The sequence below is a fragment of the Euprymna scolopes genome, chromosome 15 (genome assembly GCF_053919585.1).
Source record: "Euprymna scolopes isolate OS-2025 chromosome 15, ASM5391958v1, whole genome shotgun sequence".
Classification (NCBI taxonomy): Eukaryota; Metazoa; Mollusca; class Cephalopoda; order Sepiida; family Sepiolidae; genus Euprymna; species Euprymna scolopes.
In genome coordinates this window covers 38,085,900-38,108,242 of record NC_136496.1, presented here as the reverse complement: position 1 = coordinate 38,108,242, position 22,343 = coordinate 38,085,900, and the positions used below count along the sequence as shown (strand labels likewise).

The following is a 22,343-nucleotide window of genomic DNA, read 5'->3' as shown; positions in this document are numbered from 1 at the left end:
CTCAAGCCAGGATTGAAACCCGACCGTTTGTACGGCAGTCAAGGCTCCTAACCATTACGCTATTGGCGGCTGCTTGAACGAGTAGTGAGTTTAACGATGTTTTGATATCGTCTGAAATACCTCCGCTCGATTTGTTTACACAAAGAGCGTCGCTTATATGCTAATGGTACTTCGTGTTTCACTTCTCAATATGCTCAACTCAAGGTGAGGAGCACTATAGTCATCCACATACAGTACTGTTTCGCTGTTTCACAGCTCATCAGTGCGGCTAGACAGGCAACTACCTCAAGCCAGGATTGAAACCCGACCGTTTGTACGGCAGTCAAGGCTCCTAACCATTACGCTATTGGCGGCTGCTTGAACGAGTAGTGAGTTTAACGATGTTTTGATATCGTCTGAAATACCTCCGCTCGATTTGTTTACACAAAGAGCGTCGCTTATATGCTAATGGTACTTCGTGTTTCACTTCTCAATATGCTCAACTCAAGGTGAGGAGCACTATAGTCATCCACATACAGTACTGTTTCGCTGTTTCACAGCTCATCAGTGCGGCTAGACAGGCAACTACCTCAAGCCAGGATTGAAACCCGACCGTTTGTACGGCAGTCAAGGCTCCTAACCATTACGCTATTGGCGGCTGCTTGAACGAGTAGTGAGTTTAACGATGTTTTGATATCGTCTGAAATACCTCCGCTCGATTTGTTTACACAAAGAGCGTCGCTTATATGCTAATGGTACTTCGTGTTTCACTTCTCAATATGCTCAACTCAAGGTGAGGAGCACTATAGTCATCCACATACAGTACTGTTTCGCTGTTTCACAGCTCATCAGTGCGGCTAGACAGGCAACTACCTCAAGCCAGGATTGAAACCCGACCGTTTGTACGGCAGTCAAGGCTCCTAACCATTACGCTATTGGCGGCTGCTTGAACGAGTAGTGAGTTTAACGATGTTTTGATATCGTCTGAAATACCTCCGCTCGAGGGGGGCATGCTTCCACTGGACAACACTGGTTAATGGGTCCTGCTGGTATATATATATATATATATATATATATATATATATATATATATACCAGCAGGACCCATTAACCAGTGTTGTCCAGTGGAAGCATGCCCCCCTCCCCTCATAAAATGTTTAAGTATGGTTGTTGTTGTAACCCCCAGCCTCCTTATGTTAAGAATGGCTTTCGGAATAGACACTCCTACCCTCTCCATGTTAAGAACGACTATCGGAATAGACACCCCTTTTTGCAAGTGGGGGGTGTCAAAATATTTGCTCCAAATTTAACCTAAAAATTAGATTCGTTCTTAGTGTGTGTGTACAAATCTGGCAGCCACCGATTTAAAGTGCAATATTAAAGATCTTTATATCTCGAAAACCACTTGTATCTGCCAAATATAAATGAGATTTTCTTAATCAGCATAGTTAAAAACCTTTAAAAGTCGTCCTTTTAAAGAAAAGTGTGGAGATGAAGCTAAGGTAAAAATGTACTTATAAACAAAAAATGTAAACAAAGATAATGTATGTGCAGTGTCGATAAAGAGTCTCGAAAAGAGAAGTAAACAAAATATTTCACAGAAAGTATAATTTGTCTAAAATCAAACATAACAGCTATCAGAATATTCACACCATTTTGTGAGGGGGGTGCTGTCAAAGTATTTGCCCCAAATTTAACCTTTATAATCATTGTCAGGATACCCACATGCAAATACTATAAACCAACAAAAAAATGGGTAGGTGGCAATGTAAAAGAAAACAAAAAGTAGCCATGCGTAAGGTTCGCTAAGCCACTCCAAAATCGAAAAATAAACAATGTTTTTTTTTTCAGGGCTTGTTTTTCTTTTGGGGCAGGATAGTGGTGTGTTGTTGATGTGTGCATAGGTAAGTGTAAGGTTATCAGTATTTAATTTTCTGTTTATGAGCGGTTATTATGTTTGTATTTGGTTTATTTAAAAAAAGAAAACGATTGCTTCTTGTAGAGAGTGCCGCCATATTTGAAAAGTTCTGGAGGTATCGTTTATGCATTAGGACATCGATTCTGGAATAATCGAATTGTCAGCTTTCAGCCAATGAGAATGGGTGGAATTGGAGAAGGGAGAAGTTATTATTTTTGAATCAGGTAATGGAAAGATTATTTTATCCCTATGAATTTATTATCTAGTTACGAAGGGTGCAAGCACAATATCTGTAGAATGTATATATTTCCTCCTGGTCTTGATTGAAGGACTTGATATTTAAGGGGGAAAAATAAGAACTAATTCCTCTAAAGATGCTACGATTGCGATGGGGTTGCTCGTAGGATGAAATGTAGGATTTTATTATAACGATTAAATGTGTCTAAAATGTTGTTGTAAAGTTACATAAGATAGTGGCTAATAGTCTAGATAATAAATTTGTATGTGGCATCTGTTGTTACAAACCTACAGTACTTTGGTCTAGAGGGGAATTTCTGCAATCAAAGTAATATATATATATATATATATATATATATATATATATATATATATATTGGGGCATGAATTATTTGTAAAGTTTCGGTTTTCTTTAGTTTGTGTGCATTATTAAAGTCGTTTATAATTATGTATAAATCAAGCTGTGCGTCTTATATGGCACAGGTTTTAATCCTGAATGACTATCATTTTTCACTATGATGACCGTTGTTTATTCCCAGCCCCGTCGATTAAATACACTGTTTAATATAACATTATATAAAATCCTAAAATATTTCATGTCTATATATTTGTCAGCATTTCCTTCAATAGTGCTAAATACATGAACAGAGCTTTTTTTATCATGGAAATTGCTCCAGACAAAGCATAAAACCACTTGATGTTATATCATTTCAAACTTATACAACTTGCCAACGATAAGTGTTATATGAATAGACTCCAACCTAGAAACCAGCAATTCTTTTTCCTGTGTAAGAAACATCGCACATGGAAAGTGATAACAAAAAGAAAAAATTAATGGAAGTGAGTGTTATGAGGCTGCTGAAAGTAAACCAAAAACCCACATTCTTTGTGATCTTAGTAGTAATATGAAACTATAATTATGGTAAATAAGCTCTGCAGAAACTTTGTGTTTCATTTTTGTGAGAATAAATGCTTTTGTATAGTTGTATATATCATAAGTATATATATTCATACAATCTATATATCTATAAAAGTGAACGTGTCTGTCTGTCTGTCTGTGTACATTTCCCTACGCAATAACTCTGTCAATTTTTAGTCTATAGACTCGAAATTTGAAATACCGGGTACTGAGATTTGGGAAAATCGATGTGACGGGTGTCAGCCAGAAATTTGGCTGTTAAGGGGTCAAATTTCAACGATTTGACCTGTAAGAACTCTACCAAACTCCTCCGACAATTTTGGGTCTAGACACTTGAAATCTTAGATATAGGTTCCTTGAACATGGATCTAACTTAATAAAGTGATTTGAGCCCGAAACTATAAATTTTAAGGGGTCAAAGTTTTAAAAAATTAACCATTTTTTTTGTTTTTTTGCTTTTTTTGCACAGCATACACTTCCAAACACCCGAGCAACGCCGGGCACCCCTGCTAGTATATATATATATATATATATATATATATATATATATATATATATATATATATATATATATATAATGTGAAAATTAACTTTTCACAATCGGAACCGTGCCAAATCCAGACAAAAATCCTTGCATACAAAAGAAAGCTCAAGATCCTTTCAGATTTTTATTTATTTCTTTAAATGAATTTCTGCTTGAGATGAAATATTTGGCAAACATATCAAATTTATTATTTCAATATTGCTTTTTCTTGTCCATTTATTATGAAATATTTTAATTACAAGTTATATTAAAAGAAATGAAAAGAAGAAAACTTTAAAAAGAAAACGTATTTGTTTGATTTTCATTTCTGTGAGGAGAAAATAAATTAAGAGAAATAATCTTCTTCCCATCTAATATTCCAGTGCTGCATTTCATATGAAATCTCGAGAAAGACATTTTTCAAATAAAATACACATTTCTCTTTGTGGCTTTCTTTTTAATATTCTTTTTTCAAGTTAATTTAAGAAAAGGTTAATGGAAACAAGCTTTTATAATTAGTTCAAAGCAGATTGAGAAAATGATCTTTTTTCTCACACAGCTTCATTGAAATCTGAAGAAACCTTCGAATTGATGAATAGAATGTTTCACAATATAGGTATGTATAAATGCAAAACTGCCGGCAGCAGATATTTTAAAAGCCGTTTTCCATGTACAGCTTAACAGTCATGCATTGAAATTCAAAAACAAAATCAATACATAAGTGGATTATATATATATATATATATATATATATATATATATATATATATACACACACACACACAAGATACAAAGTTGGAATATGTGTTCACGAACGATTACATTTCATGTAAATACTAGCTCTCCTGACCTAGCGTTGTCCTGTAGTGTTTTCGCTTACATTAGTATTTTTCAACAAAATAGTATGTAAAACTAAGTTTGAAGCTTTTCTTTTTAAAAACAGAAAAATATAATGTCGCATATATTTTACGAAAATGGCCGATTTGTTTTCTAAGAAACCAAAATGGATATAAATGAAGTAAGCTAATCTCTATCGCTACAAATCTACTATTAGACATGTACAGAGTACTGTTGTCATATTTGGGCTCGTGAATTGTTAATAAAGTTCAGTAACGTATCTGTAATCTGATTGCACTCCTTCAGCCTTAACTTTTTGCAACGTCTATTTCACAGACGTGATGTTGCTAGTCTCAGTCTTGTTACAAATACTATTATCGCATGTGTTCTTCAGAATTGTCTGATCTAATCTCTATTTATTTTTTATTCCAGTTCATTTGACTCATTGGTCTAATGGTCTCCATCAATTCGCCATTTTAATACCTCATCGTAGTACAGTTTCCTATTTGGAGACTGACTGGGCCAAATAAGAACATCAATTCCTTTATTTCTAAGCCATTCTTTGGTTAGTTTGGCAGTATGCTTGGGATCATTGTCCTGCTGAAACACGAAATTGCTATTATGTCCCAACAAATCAGCAGATTTCTGAAGGTTTTTCTCCAAAATCTCCCTGTACATACGTCTATTCATTCTACCATTGATGATTTCTAGTTCACCAGTACCTTCGGATGACCCCCCCCCTATACTATAATCGAACTACCGCCAAACTTTACCGTAGGAATGGTATTCTTTTTTTTATAGGTGGTGCCATTTTTATGCCATACATGTGTTGCTGTGTTTCTTCCAAAGATTTCGATTTTCATTTCATCTGACCAGATTACCTTGTTCCAAAATTCTTGGAGTTGTTCCCCATATAATTTTTAACATAATTCAAACATGATCTGACATGTTTTAATTTTTAACATAATTCAAACATGATCTGACATGTTTAAGCTTCAATAATGGAACTTTTCTTGGGGACCTTGATAAAAAACCTGTACGATTTAAAACTCTACTGATTGTATCCTTGCTCAAATTAATCCCAGCTTCTCTGAGGTCGGTTTGAATTTCACCACGAGTAAGAAAAGTTTTTTTTTGTACCTTTCTGCTTACCCACCTTGATTTTTTTTTCGTTTAATTTCCTTGGCCGACTACATCTTGGAAGATTGGCAACAGCTTCACCAGGGTTTTTAAACTTTCTAATAACGTTTCCAACTGTACTAAGCAGTAGATTAAGTTCCCTTGATAGTATTCGATACCCTTTTCCTTCTTTGTGCTTATCAATGATTTTTTGACGAATGTCTATTGACAACTCTTTAGTTTTAGGCATTTTTATAAATGAACTGGCTGACTTTGAAGGAGTGAGCCCAAATTGGAAGAATTTTATAAAATTATTTTAATATAAAGCTCTCTGATTGGTCAGTGATAACTCATTTGCATTATTGCAACACGCTAAGCAAAAGTCATTTAAATTTATTTCAGAAAGAGATTTTTTTTAAAGTGTATCTAATACTTTTGCGTTTGTTAATTCATATTTTTCCTTAAATATAAACTTTCTAAACTTTGATTTTGTAATTACTACTCCAAATATAATTTAGAATAGTAATAGGAATATACTGCCCAAATTTTAGGTAAAATGTTGAACCATAATTAACGTTATGAAGAAAAATGTAATGTATCCAGTACTTTTGCGTGGCACTGTACATGCATATATATATTTTTTTTTTCATAAGTTTTGGTTTCGATTCAAGCTGATGCACCCAAATCATATGGATATATCTTTTTATTTCTGAAATCACAACTTTATGATATACTAGCAGGACTCTAAAAAATGAAAGTACGGTTGTTGGTGGTTAACCCCAAAGCTCTGCATATCAAAACTGCTATCTTAATTGACACAGCCCCAACCTCCACATGGTAAGAACCGTTTTTGGAATAGACACCACCAACCTCTCCATGGTAAGAACGGATTTCGGAATAAACACTCCTGTGCATATTAAGAACGGCCGTCAGAATAGACACCCAATATTATGTGAAGCTATAAAAAAATGTTGTCCCAAATTAGATCTTGATAATCGCAAATACTATATAAAAAATGTATTAAAAAACGTTGAAGAAGCAGAAAAGGCATAAAAAAGTCTCCTGTGCGTCATGAGTAAGTTGCTAGAATCTGTATTAAATACAGAAGTAATCAAACATCTCAACAAAAATAACCTTCTTAGTGACACTCAATATGGTTTCCGTTCTGCTAGATCTACAGCAGATGTCCTTACAGTTATATCGCATAGGATTAGCAAATCTCTCGACGGTGGCAATCTTTCTAGGGCAATTGCTCTTGACATATCTAAAGCCTTTGATAGGGTATGGCATAAAGGTTTACTTCATAAGATCGCTAGCTATGGTATAGCTGGAAAAGTCTTCTCAATTATTAAATCATTTCTTTCTGATAGATTCATAAGAGTAGTAGTTGAGGGGCAAAAATCAAAAGCTCACAATATTAATGCCGGTGTCCCTCAGGGATCCATCCTGGGCCCAACTCTTTTCCTGATCTACATTAATGATCTTCCAAATCATATCCTTACATCATTTGTAGACATTTATGCTGACGACACTACCATTTATGGTACCACATCTAAGACAGTAAACGAGCAAGTTCTCTCCAATTCTCTCTCCTCTGATCTTGAGCACGTAGTACAATGGGGAAAGGAGTGGCTGGTTACTTTTAATGCATCTAAAACCAAGCTTCTCTCTTTACATCATCAACATTCTAATCCACATTTGTCATCAATTGAAATGAATGGCTCTCGTCTTCAGGAGGCCTCAAGTTTTGACAAGCTTCTGGGCTTGACCATTACTCCTGATCTTAAATGGAACACGTATATCAAATCTGTTGCCAAGGCCGCTGGAAAAATGGTGGGATCTTTCTATCGATCCAGTAGATATCTCACTGCTGATGCTATTCTCTATCTATATAAGAGCCAGGTACGTCCAAGGATGGAATACTGTTGCCACATCTGGGCAGGAGCTGCTAGAAAGGACTTGTCCTGCCTTGATAGAGTTCAAAATAGACTTCGTAGCCTCGTAGGAGATGTCCTTTTCTCCTCCTTGCAACCTCTATCTCACAGAAGAGATGTTGCGAGTTTGTCTCTGATGTATCGTTATTTTCATGGAAAGTGTTCAACTGAGCTTCAATCTATGGTCCCCCCTCGCCAAACTTTCACAAGAAACACTCGTCTAGCTGTAAACACTATCAATAATTTCCCCCACTCTTTATCTGTGCCTAAACCTAAACGTAGATTCCATGAACAAAGCTTCTTTCTTAGAACTGCACGCCTGTGGAATTGTCTTCCGTTTTCCTGCTTTCCGGCTGACTACAATATGGTTTTGTTCAAGTCTAAAGTAAATAAGTTCTTGATGAGCCGTTCCATATAAGTTATTAAATTTACCAAATTTTCATTACTAATGATTACTATATTGACCAACTTCTACTGTACACTCTTTAACCCTTATCCTTGAGTGGCCTCTGGGCCTTGATAATGTGGTGATGCCTTTGTAAAAAAAAAAAAAAAAAAAAAAAAAGAGAGCATAGCTTCTCCCCAATACTTTTTTGTAAGCTTAAATATGCACGCATTAACAACCTGCCTCCCCCCCAAAAAAAAGGAACCCTTGGCAGACCTTTAGTCATTTCACTGCCCCCTCTCATCTTCACATAAAAACGAAAAGGTATTGAATGAGATAGAAAATTATTTGAGGCCAACCGACTATGTTTGTGTGTATGTGTGTGTATACACACACATAGATTAATCAGTATCTATCTATCTCATTACCTTTCTCGTTCCTGTTCTGCATCTCTCTCTCTCTCTCTCTCTCTCTCTCTCTCTCTCTCTCTCTTTCTCTCTCTCTCTCTTTCTCTCTCTATCCATTGGTTTAGCTTGTTTCGGTAGAGATAGAGCCGGGTGGCCTCAATTAATTCTACTAATTTTTCATTCAAAGCAGCGGTTTGGACTAGCCGCCTCCATCTCTCTCGCTCTCTCTCTCTTTCTTCACAATCTTTCTCTCTATCCGTTAGTTTAGCTTGTTTCGGTAGAGATAGAGAGAGACATTTACCAGCAATAGTCACAGTTGTATATAACGTAGAGTTCCGGTATGGGTCTACAGGGTTAATACGTATATATCTATATTAATGGATTGTGAAATGACAAAACAATTGTCTGTACACCATATCACACCAAAGTGGTACAGGTTGAACCAGTTTCCTCGGAAGGAGGAAGTTTCATGAGAATATCAAATTCACAAATGGTTCTCAGTCGCTTGTATATTTCCATGAAATGACCTTAAGGTTTTGCAGTTCTTGCAGGCAGGTGTTGACATCCTCCTACATACAACGCTTGGTATTCCGAAATAGTCAACCATCTGGTACTAACCAGACTCAATGTTACTTAGCTTTTGTAATCTAATGAGAATAGGGTGTGATATCTATGTGAATATAAATAGAACTCACTCGGTTGAGGTGGGAACTCTTCAGTGTATAGCAAATCAAGGAGCCAACATGATTATGGCACCGTCTGTGGATAATTATATAAGTATATAGGTTTCATAAAACATGTTAAGAAACAATTTAGCAAGAGTTAAACACATTTATTATTCGGAAGGAAACATAAATAGAGGTGAAAGTTTTTAATCTACGGATTTTCAAAGAAATACTTTCCTTCTTGTCAGAGAGGAGGAGTTAGCAAAATGCATTAAGAAATTTTGCCCGCAAAGTATTTAAAGAAACTAAGTATAAAATGGATCATACTAGCGTGAAAATGGACTTTTGATCGTTTTATCTGCTTAGTTACATATGTTATATGTTAATGATTCGACAATTTCATCAGACTTCACAGAAATATTTATTATAATGAGGAAAAGAATATTAGAAAAAATAGAATATTACTAATTACTATTTAATTGCTAAATATACATATATATATATATATATATATATATCCTCCATTATGGATGGAGCAATCTGGTGGAGAAAATGATAGTTTCCACTTAGAATACTCTTTTTTGAAAAATATTCAGTTTTCTCTGTTAGAAATATCGTAAAATTTATAAAGTTGGGAAGTCTATTGCAATGACAATAGCATTAACACCCTAATTTCATGTACAAAACGTCCAACTTCTTGATACACTAAGCATCTTCTTGACATAGATATCTTTGAGTTAATTCATCGACAAAGACATTTGTAAAAGGATTTTTTTCACTATTTTCTTTTACTTTTTAATTAAATGACTTTTTAATTTTTTTTAAATTTACACAGAGTTCTGAACGAAACAGATTTGGGAAATTCTAGTATCAGCAGAAGTTTGCACACACAAACACAATCTGCAACTTTCAGTTAATGTTGTCGCCTTTGGTTGGTTGCATAGTGCTTGTAACCGTCACTGGAGGCACATTCGGGGAACAAGGCACTGAAGTGAATCTCCTTGCAAACATGGATTTTTAAGCTCTAAGCTTTGGGCATTTTGTCACTGCTGTCGCCAAATGTCTTTTCTAAGTTCAATGGGTCGTAATTGTACAAGCTGAAGAACTTAACAATTTTTGACATTAAAACATTTACGAACTGTACACTTCATTTACGAATAAAAATGTATGGTTGTTTTATTTCTGCCGTTCTCACTATCTACACAAATAAATTCTAATCAAAATGGTGTTTCTAAATCTCATTTATTTTCTCATCTTGTTCCACTACAGTTCTATTTATGCTTATTAATTTAGATCATAAATAGAAAGTTAGCATTTTGGATGAACAGAGCAGAAAAAACAATCAGGTCAACTCATTTTTATGTATTACTAGCTTGGGTGTCCGGCATTGCCCGGGTGTTTGGAAGTGTGTGTTGAGAAAAAAAAAAAAAAAAAAAAAAACGTGACGACTTTGCAGTTGTGTCCATCACCAAACCGGAAGTGGCGAAGGTTTAAATTAAAGCTAGTCAATCGAAAAGAGAGGATGATTTTCGAAAAAAGTGACCCTTCCCTGTAGAATAGTGCCCAGTTAAGAGTGAAGGAATTAATGTTTTTGGCCAATTTTTCGATATTTGTCGTCGAAGGGTCAAGCTTCAAAACGATACCGATCTTGTGAAAATCCGTTGCCTCTGTCGCAAGTTTGAAGCAAACATACATACATACATACATTAAAACATACATACATTAAAACACACAGGTGAGATGATTTCATTTAGTCAACCATTGCATTCATTTGTTATGTTATAAATCAAAAAATAAAGCCTTGCCCCAATGACTTTCCCTCAGTTGACTTTATCATGGTTAAAAGGTTAGAATTTGAGCTTGAAATAGTCTTTTCGGTCCTTTGCAGTCAATTTACTTCAGAAGCTGCAATGGTTGTTTCTCTCACTTCAACTAGTAAATTATATAAGAATATTTGTGCTTAAGCGATTTTAATAAATTGAACTTCAGGGTATCTTGCGTAATTGGTGGCTTATGACTATGGATAAAAATCATTGTAAATCTGGTAGAATTGACTTTTTAAGTAAGTTGTTCTTATATTATGCCTCCTAAAAACAGTTCCAAATACTTAAAAAAATAACAACTGAAGTTCGAGTAATGTTTATTAATTGTGGTCTAATAGCTATTGTTCAAATTTAACAAAAGTCAGAGATATCTAAATTTCTACCAACCTTTTACCTATTTTGCATAAAACTAAATTAAATATAGAACACTTGAACCCCTTACACCTAGCAGCTGCATCCCAAAATTCATAATGATCAATTGTTTAAGAATGAATCAAAAACATGAATTTATAAAAATAGAAATATATTTCTTATTAAATGTTTTCTAATTTACTATTCACAATTAATGGTTCCCATCTGATGTCATCTTGCAGGCCGGAAATAATCAAGACAAACACATTGTACCTATTTACTATGCCTCCCCACGGGACAGAGTTAGACACCAGGGTCGTTTTTTAACGCGGAGAAAAGGTACAAAAATAAAAATTGTCTCAGTCGTGAAGGATTTCTCCTCCACCGAAAGAGAACAAGAAATAGAAGTGCAGCATCTGAAGAACAGATGCTACACTTTGATCTTGACCAAAAGGCCAAAACAAAAGATGTATGACTAACAAGCCAAGCATATGCCCCCCCTCCACAAATGAACGATTTGGAAGCAATGTTAACCTTACAACGCCCCCTAGGGGGAACAACCAGAGTTATCCCGGAAAATTTGTTCTGGAAAAAATTTACTTTCATCATGGCTAACATTTGTGCAAAAGATTTTTAAAATCCAAGGCGTTGTTATTGAGAAAAATGTGAACAGACGAACAGGAGTGAATTACTATGTCCAATCCCTCCTTTGTCAGAGGACCAAAAATATGTTACAGAAGTACATGTCATGATTCTGGGGAAAATAACTGCATGAATTGCTGTCTAATAAATTTCCCTTTTGATAAGTCTATTATTCGTGAAATAGGTATATCAGCTTAGTCTATAACACTATGTTGTATTAAACTCTATACTAGGTCTACTTAAGAAGTCATACTCGCCCAACAAAAACAAGCAGCAGTAGAGAACAGCAACAAATGCAAACTAACCAACTAGCTACAAACAACCTCATGGGTTTCAAAGATCAATCTTATTAGTAGCACACTACAGGACAAAAAGGTGTTCAAAATATTTTGAGAGCATTTTTCATAAAAAGGAGAAACAAGAATTAATTTCCCGAAAAACAGTTGATATCTTTATGGTTGAAAATCAACTTGCAAAATTATCAAGGATTATATTGTTAGGGCTGAACATGATATTACCTTATTATTTTTTAGAAATATTAATAGGCCTTCCTTCTGAATTCAAACCTTTTGTGACAGCCATCACCAAAACTGACATTTGCTGAATTGAAAATGGCCTTGAGAAGTTGCAGAGAAACCAAAAAAGTGACTTGCAAGAATAATTAAAATTATATCATCACAAGAAAATGCAGTGGCAAAAGTTAAAAGTACAAAATAATGAAGTCAAAGTTATGTATGTTAATTGTATCGCTTGTATGTATGTATGTTTGTAGGATTTTACATAAAAATTCTATAAACATCAGAAAATACCTTACGTGAATTGATCTGTTTTGACGTTCGTGGCTTCAATAATCAATTTATAAAGTTAGGTGTGATTATATGCTATGAGTTCAATAATATATATATATATATATATATATATATTTCTTTTTGTCCTGACGCCTGTCTTTTCCACTTTTTTTTTTTTTTTTTTTTTTTTACAAAACTGGCATATCATACCGTACTTTGGGGTAATTGCGCCAACTAAAAAAAAGTACTCTTTATATGTATGGTTGCCAAAAGAACACTTTTAGCTAGTTGGCGCAATTACCCCGGACTTGGCATAATTACCCAAAACTATGATACCTAATACATATTCAAATGCTAATGGCATCACGCAATCTCTAGCAGATTACTGTATCCATGCCAATAAAATAATAATATGGATCAATAATATTCTCATCACAACAAATTATAATTCCACATTAATTTACATGATAAAATCTTCAAGAATAAAATTCAAAATGACATATCGGCTGAAGTTATTATGCAAATTATATAAACCCCAATAACTGAAATTTGCAAATTTTAAACGATCAATTAAATCTAAAGTTACATTTTTTTTTAAGCAGTTTTATTTAAGCTATTGAATTATGAAGCCTTTCCTTCAATAACAGTAATTTAATTTCATGGTTGAAGTTTATAATTTGGTACTTTTCTTTTAAACATAATTCACACTTTCTAATATTTACATTGCAAGGGTAAGCTTAAGATTTCCCAATTAATATTAGAATTGCTGTTTTTATTCGCATATGTATTTAGTGATACTATGTGGCATGTTTTACACTTTCTACACAGGAATGTCATCAGGTGATAATTATGTAATGAGCTAAAACCACTATCGACAATTTGCACAACTCTCTATCTCTGCCTAACTCTAAATGTTGATTCCATGAACAAAGCTTCTTTCCTAGAACTGCCCGCCTGAGGAATCCTGTTCCACTGGCCTGCTTGCCAGCTGACTACAATATCGTCATCTTCAAGTTCAATGTAAACAAGTTCTTGCTGAACTGTTGTCTTAAATAATCAAATTATACCAAATTTTTGCTACTAATGATTATTATGCTGTTGTCCCGATAACTCGATAACTACTGCATATTTATTAACTCTAATCCTTAAGTGTCCTTCAAGCCAAGTTTTGATAAGTGGTAACTTCCTTGTAAAAAAAAAGAAAGAAAGAAAAGTTACCAATGTAGAGACAAGAAAGTAATAATACTACTACTAATAACAGTACTAATAATGATACCACACACTGACAATCAGCTTGCAGGGTAAATTGATTCCATCTTTTCCCTAAGGAACTTCTTTAACCCTGATGAAAATTATGGCAGTCAGGAGAGAAATTCCAAAAAATAAATAAATAAATAAAATCTCCCCCCCCCCGTTCCTGTTCACTCCAGCATTGACGATCTTTGCCAAAGATAACTCTAACTAAGATGACTTATACAACCCAAAGAACTTTCAACTTTTCATTTTCTTCACTCAGACACTGTCCAACTTTCTACTACTGAAATAAATATTTCGTTGTTTTATTTTGTCTTTCCTTGTTTGTTTTGTCTTTCCTTCCCTGCTACGTTTTTTTGTTTACCACTAACAGCTGAGAAACATGATTATATACAAGCCTACAGGGTAAGACATTTCTTTCAAAACGCAATATTTCCTGTTGTCTGCTTGCTTCATGAGGAGTTTCTGCGACTGTTCTGATAGAAAATTTTATTCTATAGAGGTGTATCTTGCATCACTAAATGATATTTTGTTACAAACACATGCTGATAAAATGTAGGTTAATATTGGAATATAAATTCGTGGTCAAATTTGGAATTCAAAGCCAGCTCTATTTTGACATGTTGTGAGTTAGGAGTTGAACTGAAAAATAAAAATATTGGAATCAACGGTAATAACTAAAGCAGTTTTCTATTTGAGAGCCATAAAAACACGTAGAAGAGCAAATACAACCAAAGCGGATAACAGCCAAAACAAATGTATTCATTCTTCTTAAAAAACTGGTATTCTATCCTCCTCCCAAAAAACAGCCTCATGGGGGGGGGGAACCTAGACATGCAAACGAATGCACTCATTTGATAAAAATATATCCTCTCCTTATATTTTGTATGTATATATATATATATATATATATATATATATATATATAGGAATATTTTTCTTTTTGATTGAGAGAAGGCATTGTTTTGTAGAGGCTGGTAAGAGTAGGAGGAGTAGAAAATGGACATTGGGTTTACTTTTTGCAGCCTAGTAACTCTCGCTTTTCTTATTTTATCCTGTAGTCCTCATATTCTACAAGCGATGTTTCTGACAAAGGGGGGAAGAATTGCTGCTTTCTAGAATCTATCCATCTCACGCTATTGCTTTTTATCTTGAAGCAGCATTTTTTCTTAGCTTATCAATTTACTTCATACCTTGTCTAGAGAGATTAAAAAATAAAAACAAGTCTTAAAATTAAAGGTGAAACAAATTCCTAAAAAAAAACCAAAAAAACAGAAATTAAGAAACTTCTCTATCTAATGATTCATATAAAATTAGCCTGGATGTGCGGCGTTGCCCGGATATTTGGAGGTGCAGAAAAAAAAAGTGGTAGTATGCAGGCAGGCTCGAACCCATACCGCAAAGGAGGAAAAAAACGTGAAAAAAAAATGTGACGTCTTTGCTATTGCGCCTATAGCCAAACCGGAAGTGATGAATGTTTAAATTAAGACTAGTCAATCGAAAAGAGGGGGATGATTTTCGAAATATCAGCGAAAAAAAGCGACCCCTTCCTTTAGAAACGTGCCCAATGGAGGGTGAAGAAATTAATGTTTTTAGCCAATTTTCCATATTTGTCATCCAAAGGGTCAATCTTCAAAACGATATCATGAAAATTCTTAACCTCTTTTGAAAGTTTTTGCAAGACATGCAAGCATACATACATACATTTAAACAGACAGGTAAGATTTATATTATAGATTATGAAACACATTCTTAATATAGGGGAGAATTAATTGACTCTAAAATTGAACCAGGAAAAAAACTTTTTATGATTTTATATCAGAATTGATTGTTTGGTAATAGTGATGACTTGTCAATTTCTGGTCTTTTTCTATTAACCACAAATGGAAATATTCAGGGCGATAGGGATTCCCAGCTGGAGAAGTGCCACGTTTTATTTATTTTACCTTGTCCCAAAGATGTGGGCGAGATGTGGAGAGCTTGCCAATGCCAGATTCCAATATATACAATGCTATTGCAATAAATATTGACACTACATGAACTATAAATAGTCAAAATATTATGAAATCAGATAAAGACTTTGGAATGCTGATAAAGAAATTGAGAAAATATAAGGCTGAAAATAAAGAGAAGACAATGTGTGAATGTGTGTCCCCATCGTCCCAGACTAACTTTTTCTGCTTGAATGTTTAAAACTCTTGACCACTTAAAATCAATGGTATTTTGGCACACAGACAAGACAAAGGAACTTCTTTTAGTAGCTTTTTGCAATGATTATGGCTTCTTGACTCGAGTTTATCTGATTTTGCCTAAAGATAAAAAAAGGGAAGAAATAAAAAGTGGCATGGTTTGTTCCTACCTTGCAACAGTCCAGCTTGCCTTTTGCGATTCATCTAGAAGAGAAGAGAGATTTTTTTTTAAACAACAACGCAAAACACAAAGTGAAAAATAATGCAAAACACAAAGTGAAAAATAATGCAAAACACAAAGTGAAAAATAATGCAAAACACAAAGTTAAAAATAAGGCAAAACACAAAGTTAAAAATAAGGCAAAACACAAAGTTAAAAATAAGGCAAAACACAAAGTTAAAAATAAGGCAAAACACAAAGTTAAAAACATAAAATTTCAATGTTCCTAAAACTATACAAATAACAAATAATTACCCCCTAAAATCAAAATACACCAACACACGGAAAAAACCAATAACAATTACTTATCTGCAATTTCTAAGATTCATAGATTAGTCAGTGTGGTTGTAGTTTTTTTCCCCCTCACTTTAATGGTCAATTAGATTCGCAAAGGTGAGCCCAATCTGTACTACTTGAGGGATCACACGAAAGTTTAAATTACTCATTAGACATTTTTCTAAAGTGTGTTTGATCTTTTTATACAAAGGTTTGTCAGGACAAGCTAACATGAAGATACTTAACCCTACAAATAAACCCTGATCAAATATTTAAAATAACAAATAAGATCCCCTATACAATGGTGCACCTTCTCCAAATGATATTCCTATTTACTTGCCTCCCCACGAGGACAGAGTTAAACAAGGTCGGTTTTTAATGTGGGGAAAATCCAACTCCCCTAAAAGGGGCACTCTGGATGAAAAAAAAAATAAAGGGTTTCTCCTCCGCTGACCGAGGAAAGAAAAGGTAAAGTGCAGAATCAGAACAGATACTACACTGTAATCCTGGGCCAAATGATGTTACTTCAAGTAATAGCACTTAGCTAGATACCCTATCAAATCAGATAGATTCTTATTCTGGAATCAAGTAAAATTAAAAAATAAGAAATTATTATATTCACTGGTCAACGCTGGAAAGTAAAATTAGTTTTCTTCACAGCTTTGCTAATTCAACATTCCAGAGGTAGAGGATAATGTTGATTAAACACTCGGATATTTATTTATCTCATATAGAAATTCAGTGTTAACCCCAGAAAGAAAACCTTGATTTCTGAGAACTTATTGAAGTAAAATGAAAACAAGTGAAAAACAACAGTTTTATTTAAAAGAAAGTTGTTTTTTTTCTTTTGTAGTATTGGTGACTTATAAATAATGAAGTTTTAGTTACAAAACTTTATTGAAAAGAAAGTTTTCTTTTGTAGCATTGGTGACTAGCCCAGGTTCCCGGCGTTGCCCGGTTGTTTTGAGGTGTGTGTTGAGTTAAAAAACAAAAACAAAAAAAAGTGGTAGTAGGCAGGCAGGCTCGAACCCTTACCGTGAAGGAGAAAAAGAATATGAAAAAAAATGTGATGTCTTGGCCGTTGCATCCATCGCAAAACCGGAAGTGGCATAGGTTTAAATTAAGGCTAGTCAATCGAAAAGAGGTAATGACTTTTGAAAATATCGTTGCAAAATGCAACCCCTCCCTGTAGAAAAGTGCCCAGTTGAGGATGAAGAATTAATTTTTTTAGCCAATTTTTCGATATTTGGCTGTCCGAAGGGTCGAGCTTCAAAAGGATACCGATCTTGTGAAACTTAGTCATTTTTTTTTATGCCTCGTTCACTGTGCACTCACGGGGGATCATGCATGCTTCACTTGTTTTATACTGAATTGCATTAAGTATTGTTTTCTAATATTGGACGTTTTGCTATGATAAAAAAATATCATATGCAACTGTTGTGAACCTCAAATGCATTTAATCCAAATAATATAATGCTCCTTTCCATTTTCACTATTACAGTCAACATCAATTAACAGTTGATTGCAGTATAACACAAGCCTCCAGACAGTTGTCAAACAAAGTTTTCATTCTATGCAGTCTCTTGATACCTGTGGCCAACTCCTTGATTGTATGCCCCAAAGATTCAAGTGTAAGTCCTGATACCTGGAAATATTATGAGAAAGGGAGATAGTTAGAAATATGTAGCAGGGAGAGAAATAGTTTGAATGCCCTCTGCCCAATTTGGATGCCCTAAGACAGGTCTTCTCCCCTGCATGCTACTGGTCCTATGACTGTTGGGGTCCAAAGTGTGCACACCTCTTAGCACAATATCACTTCATACTAGTTTAACAAATATACATGTTAACAAACACTTATTCTGTATATTCATCTTCTACCGTTTTGTATATCATTCTTTATTATTTAGTAAAATTGTTCAGTGAATATACACATTTGTTATTGTTCTTTCCTTTCAAAAAGCTGATTCAATTTTCTGTACGTATCTTCAAGTACAATTTCTATTTTTCTATCATTCTGAACATTTTTTCATGAATATAATTCCCCACGGAAGACTTTAAAATAAAAGCAATATACTACACATACCAAGGAAGCGGTTCTCAAGACAAATCTTCTGCTCTCATTGCACCAAATAATCTTTACTAAATACTTTTTGGATAGACCTTGTATTTCCTTGGAGATAAAGTAGATGTTACTTTTCTGAAGTTTTAAGATAAGGATTGATCATTTGTATTATTTGGATTCTTCAGACTACTGTTCTCGTCTTGAGCATCATTTTTACAACGTTTTGGCTGATGTAACTTCCCCCTTGTTCAGGTATATGTTGTCGAATTTGGGAATAATTCTGTCAAACTTGGATCCACAAAGATCTGTGGCGCAGTGGTTAGAGAACTTGGAAAAATCAATTGTAAAAGTGATATTCTCCTGATGGTTGAAGGTTCAATTCTCAGTCTGGATGACCGAAAAATACAATTGCGAATTACTTAGGACCTCTATCTGGTCATGGCTGACGGAACAAGAGCATGCTACTCCTGTAAAGTAAATAAAAAGTTCCGTACTAAATTTTATCCAAAAACATTCCAGAGTTCAACCAGATACACCTGAAAAAGGTCGGAGGTTACATCAACCAAAATGTTGTGAAAATGACACTCAAGATGAGAACAGTAGTTCGAAGAATCTAAATAATAAGAATGAAGTAAATTTGTGGTAACCAACTTTACATTGTAATGTAAAATTAAAATAATACAACAATATTAAGAAGTTGGTTTTGTTTTTAGATTATTTAATGGTGAATCAAGACATTCTAGTACAAATGTTTATATTTCAAGTTATTGTTCAGTTCAAATATGCATTTATAGTGTTTGCTCTAATTTTTTTTTTTTTTTACACAGTGATCACCACTTACCAAGGCCCGGAAGCCACTCAGGGATAAGGGTTATTGCAAGTACATTACGTTAGTGTGGAGATTTGATGAAGTGTTTACTTAAGGGGGCGGTTCATTAGGAATTTGTTAACATTGGACTTGAAGACATCCAAGTTGTAGTCCGGTGGGAAGCAGGCAGACGAAACAGAGTTCCACAGGCGTGCAGTTCTAAGAAAGAAGCTTTGTTCATGGAATCCGTGTTTTGATTTAGTTACAAAATTTTATTGAAAGTTATTCATGCATATAAATGCATCTATCCCCATATTTCGTTTCATACTCACTACTGATTCTATTTAACCAATAAATGTGATCCAGACTCAGACAAGGTGACCTAACAAAAAATACCTCCCACGAAATCGTTAACGAAACTTACAACCCTTTCTACAATTTAACAATATTTGGTATAACATTCAGTCCATATTTAACTTCACCTTATTTTCGTCATTTATGTCAAGCAGTCCTTGTTTTATCGTCTCAATATTATGAGGATCACTTTAGTAATCGTCTCATCAGTAAAAGGTGTGGTCCAGAATGGATTCATACACACCGGACCTTAGTCTCTGGACTTTTATCTGTAGGGCTAACTCAGGGACAACATCTATGAAAACAATTCTTAGGATATTCCTGAGAAGAGCTATCATAACTCAAACCAGAAGAGCGATGAGATAAAATTGGAATCATTTGCAAAGGGTAGAAAAAGAATTATAACAATCATTTATTTATTTTCAAAATAGGAACGTCCAAAAGTAAGGGTTAAAATTGAGAAAAACAATGTAAACGGTATGCTATATTCAAATTTTTTTATTTCCTCTAAAGAATAAGTATTACTTAGTCATTTGTAAACGTTGCATCAGCCGGCACCATGGCGAAACACCAAAAACTTGATTACTCTGTGAGACAAGCTATTGTGAAACTACACAAGGAAATGCACACCATTAGAGAGATTTTAGAGAAAGTGAAACTTTCCAAGAGTGTTGGAGGTAGGGTTGTTAAATCCTACAATGATACGGGTAAAATAGTTAGTGCTTTTAAAACCGGGAGACCCCGCAAAACTTTGGCAAGAGAAGATCAAATAATGCAGCATATGTCATTAAAGGATTGTTTTACGTCTCGCACAGAAATTAAAAGAGTTATGAATTGTACCTCATGTGTTAATGTGTCAAGACAGACGGTTTCTAGATGACTGCAAGAAATAGAGCTGTTTAATCGGATCCCAGGGAAGAAACCACTTGTTAGTTCGAAGAATAAGAAGAGATTAGAGTTTGCAAACAGGTATGTAATTTGGACATATGAAAATTGGGTAGAACTCTTTCATCAGTGATGAAAGCAAGTTTAATTTATTTGGAAACTAGCGGGGGTACCCGGCGTTGCCCGAGTGTTTGTTTCCGGGACGGGGGGGGGGGGAGTTTTAAAAAATGTTATGGTAGGTAAGTAGGAAGGATCAAACCCGGAGTCATGAGTAAAAGTAGAAAAATAAAGTGTGAAAAAAAAACAAAAAAAAAAACATCTGCAACGTTAACACTTCGGCCATCAAGAAAAGTCCATTCCAGTTGTTTAGGAAAAAAAAAAAAAAAACGACTACGGTAGGTCGGCGCGAACGTGAAAATATAATGTGAATTGTCCAGCATGCTAACCACTACGCCACAGAGCACTGCAGCTTAGTTTAGTGATTTTAAATAACTTCACATGAAAGAACTACGAAGCCAAACCGGTGTTCTCTTCTCAACTGTTCCTTGTGAACGATCCCCAAACGGTGTTAAGTGGTGGCAGGGGGAGGAGGAATTTATTAGAGAGAAAATATTTTACCACTTCCATTGATCTTAACCGATTTTGGCCGTGACTTCTCAGCAGAAAAAGTATAGAAATCTAAGATTATCGAGGAATTTGAGAAATAATAAGCCTATAACACACCTCAGATATTGTTCTGCCGTTTGTGCATATTATATTTGCATGAAATATCTTGATTTTTAATCCTATTAAGGTCAAAATCAGATGGGAAAAAATGAGTTCATTTTATTTATATAGAGATGATGGGAAAACAATGTAAAGAGACGTATTGGTGAAAGATTAAGTGCAAAATGTACTAAGAAAACTGTAAAGTCTGGGGGTGGAAGCGTCATGGTATTTGGAATGTTTTCTAGCCAAGGTACAACGCTTCTTGTCCGGTTACAAACTCATGTAAATGCGCAGATCTATAAAAACATTGTTCAAGATCATGTTGTGCTAATCATACAGAATTTAGGTTTCGGTAGGGCTACCTTTATGCAAGATAATGTCCCATGCAAAGGTGGTAATGAGTTAACTTAGCAGGATTTCAAAATTATGGATTGACCACCGCAAATCCTGACTTAAATCCAATAGAAAATCTTTGGAAGAACTTAGGAGTGAAAGTTATGGAAAGAAATCCCACTAACACGGAGGATTTGTGGGTGAAGAATGGTCTAAAATTAGTATCAAGGATTGTCAAGAACTGATTCGTTCTTGTAGTAGAGCAAGGAATCATTTACTAAATATTGATTGTACATGTATTTTTATTGTTTTTTGGTTGTTTACATTGTTTTTCTCAATTTTGTCCCTTACTTTTGGACGTTCCTATTTTGAAAATAAATAATTGTTATAATTCTTTTTCCATCCTTTACAAATGATAGAAATCTTAGTATGTTATTATAGATGATAACGACTACCAGTTGTCAAAACTTCAGCTTTTCACAGTTGTTATTTCTAACAAATATTAGGTTTTAAAATTTTGTCCCTTAGTTTTAGACGCTTCTGTATATATATATATATATATATATATTACAAATAGCACTAGTGAAAATAAAACAATTGAAAAGTGATCACAAGTGATAAATTTAAAAATACTGCTTAATAAGGCTGAAGTGTGGGGGGGACAAAATGATAGAATGTAAATCGATGGCTACGAAATATTGAACAAATGATTATAGAAAAAATACTT

The 22,343-nt window shown here is 34.3% G+C and overlaps 1 protein-coding gene across 6 annotated transcripts in view; it reads right to left on the bottom strand.

Moving 5' to 3' along the window:
- Positions 1-22,343, bottom strand: part of LOC145293786 (sorting nexin-14-like) — a 1,078,299-nt gene that overhangs the window by 491,248 nt on the left and 564,708 nt on the right. For all 6 annotated transcript variants that reach the window (XM_080140331.1, XM_080140332.1, XM_080140333.1 and 3 more), the window contains one exon: positions 16,141-16,174. In XM_080140331.1, the coding sequence (XP_079996457.1) occupies positions 16,141-16,174 (34 nt within the window). The remainder of the gene's footprint in view (positions 1-16,140; positions 16,175-22,343) is intronic.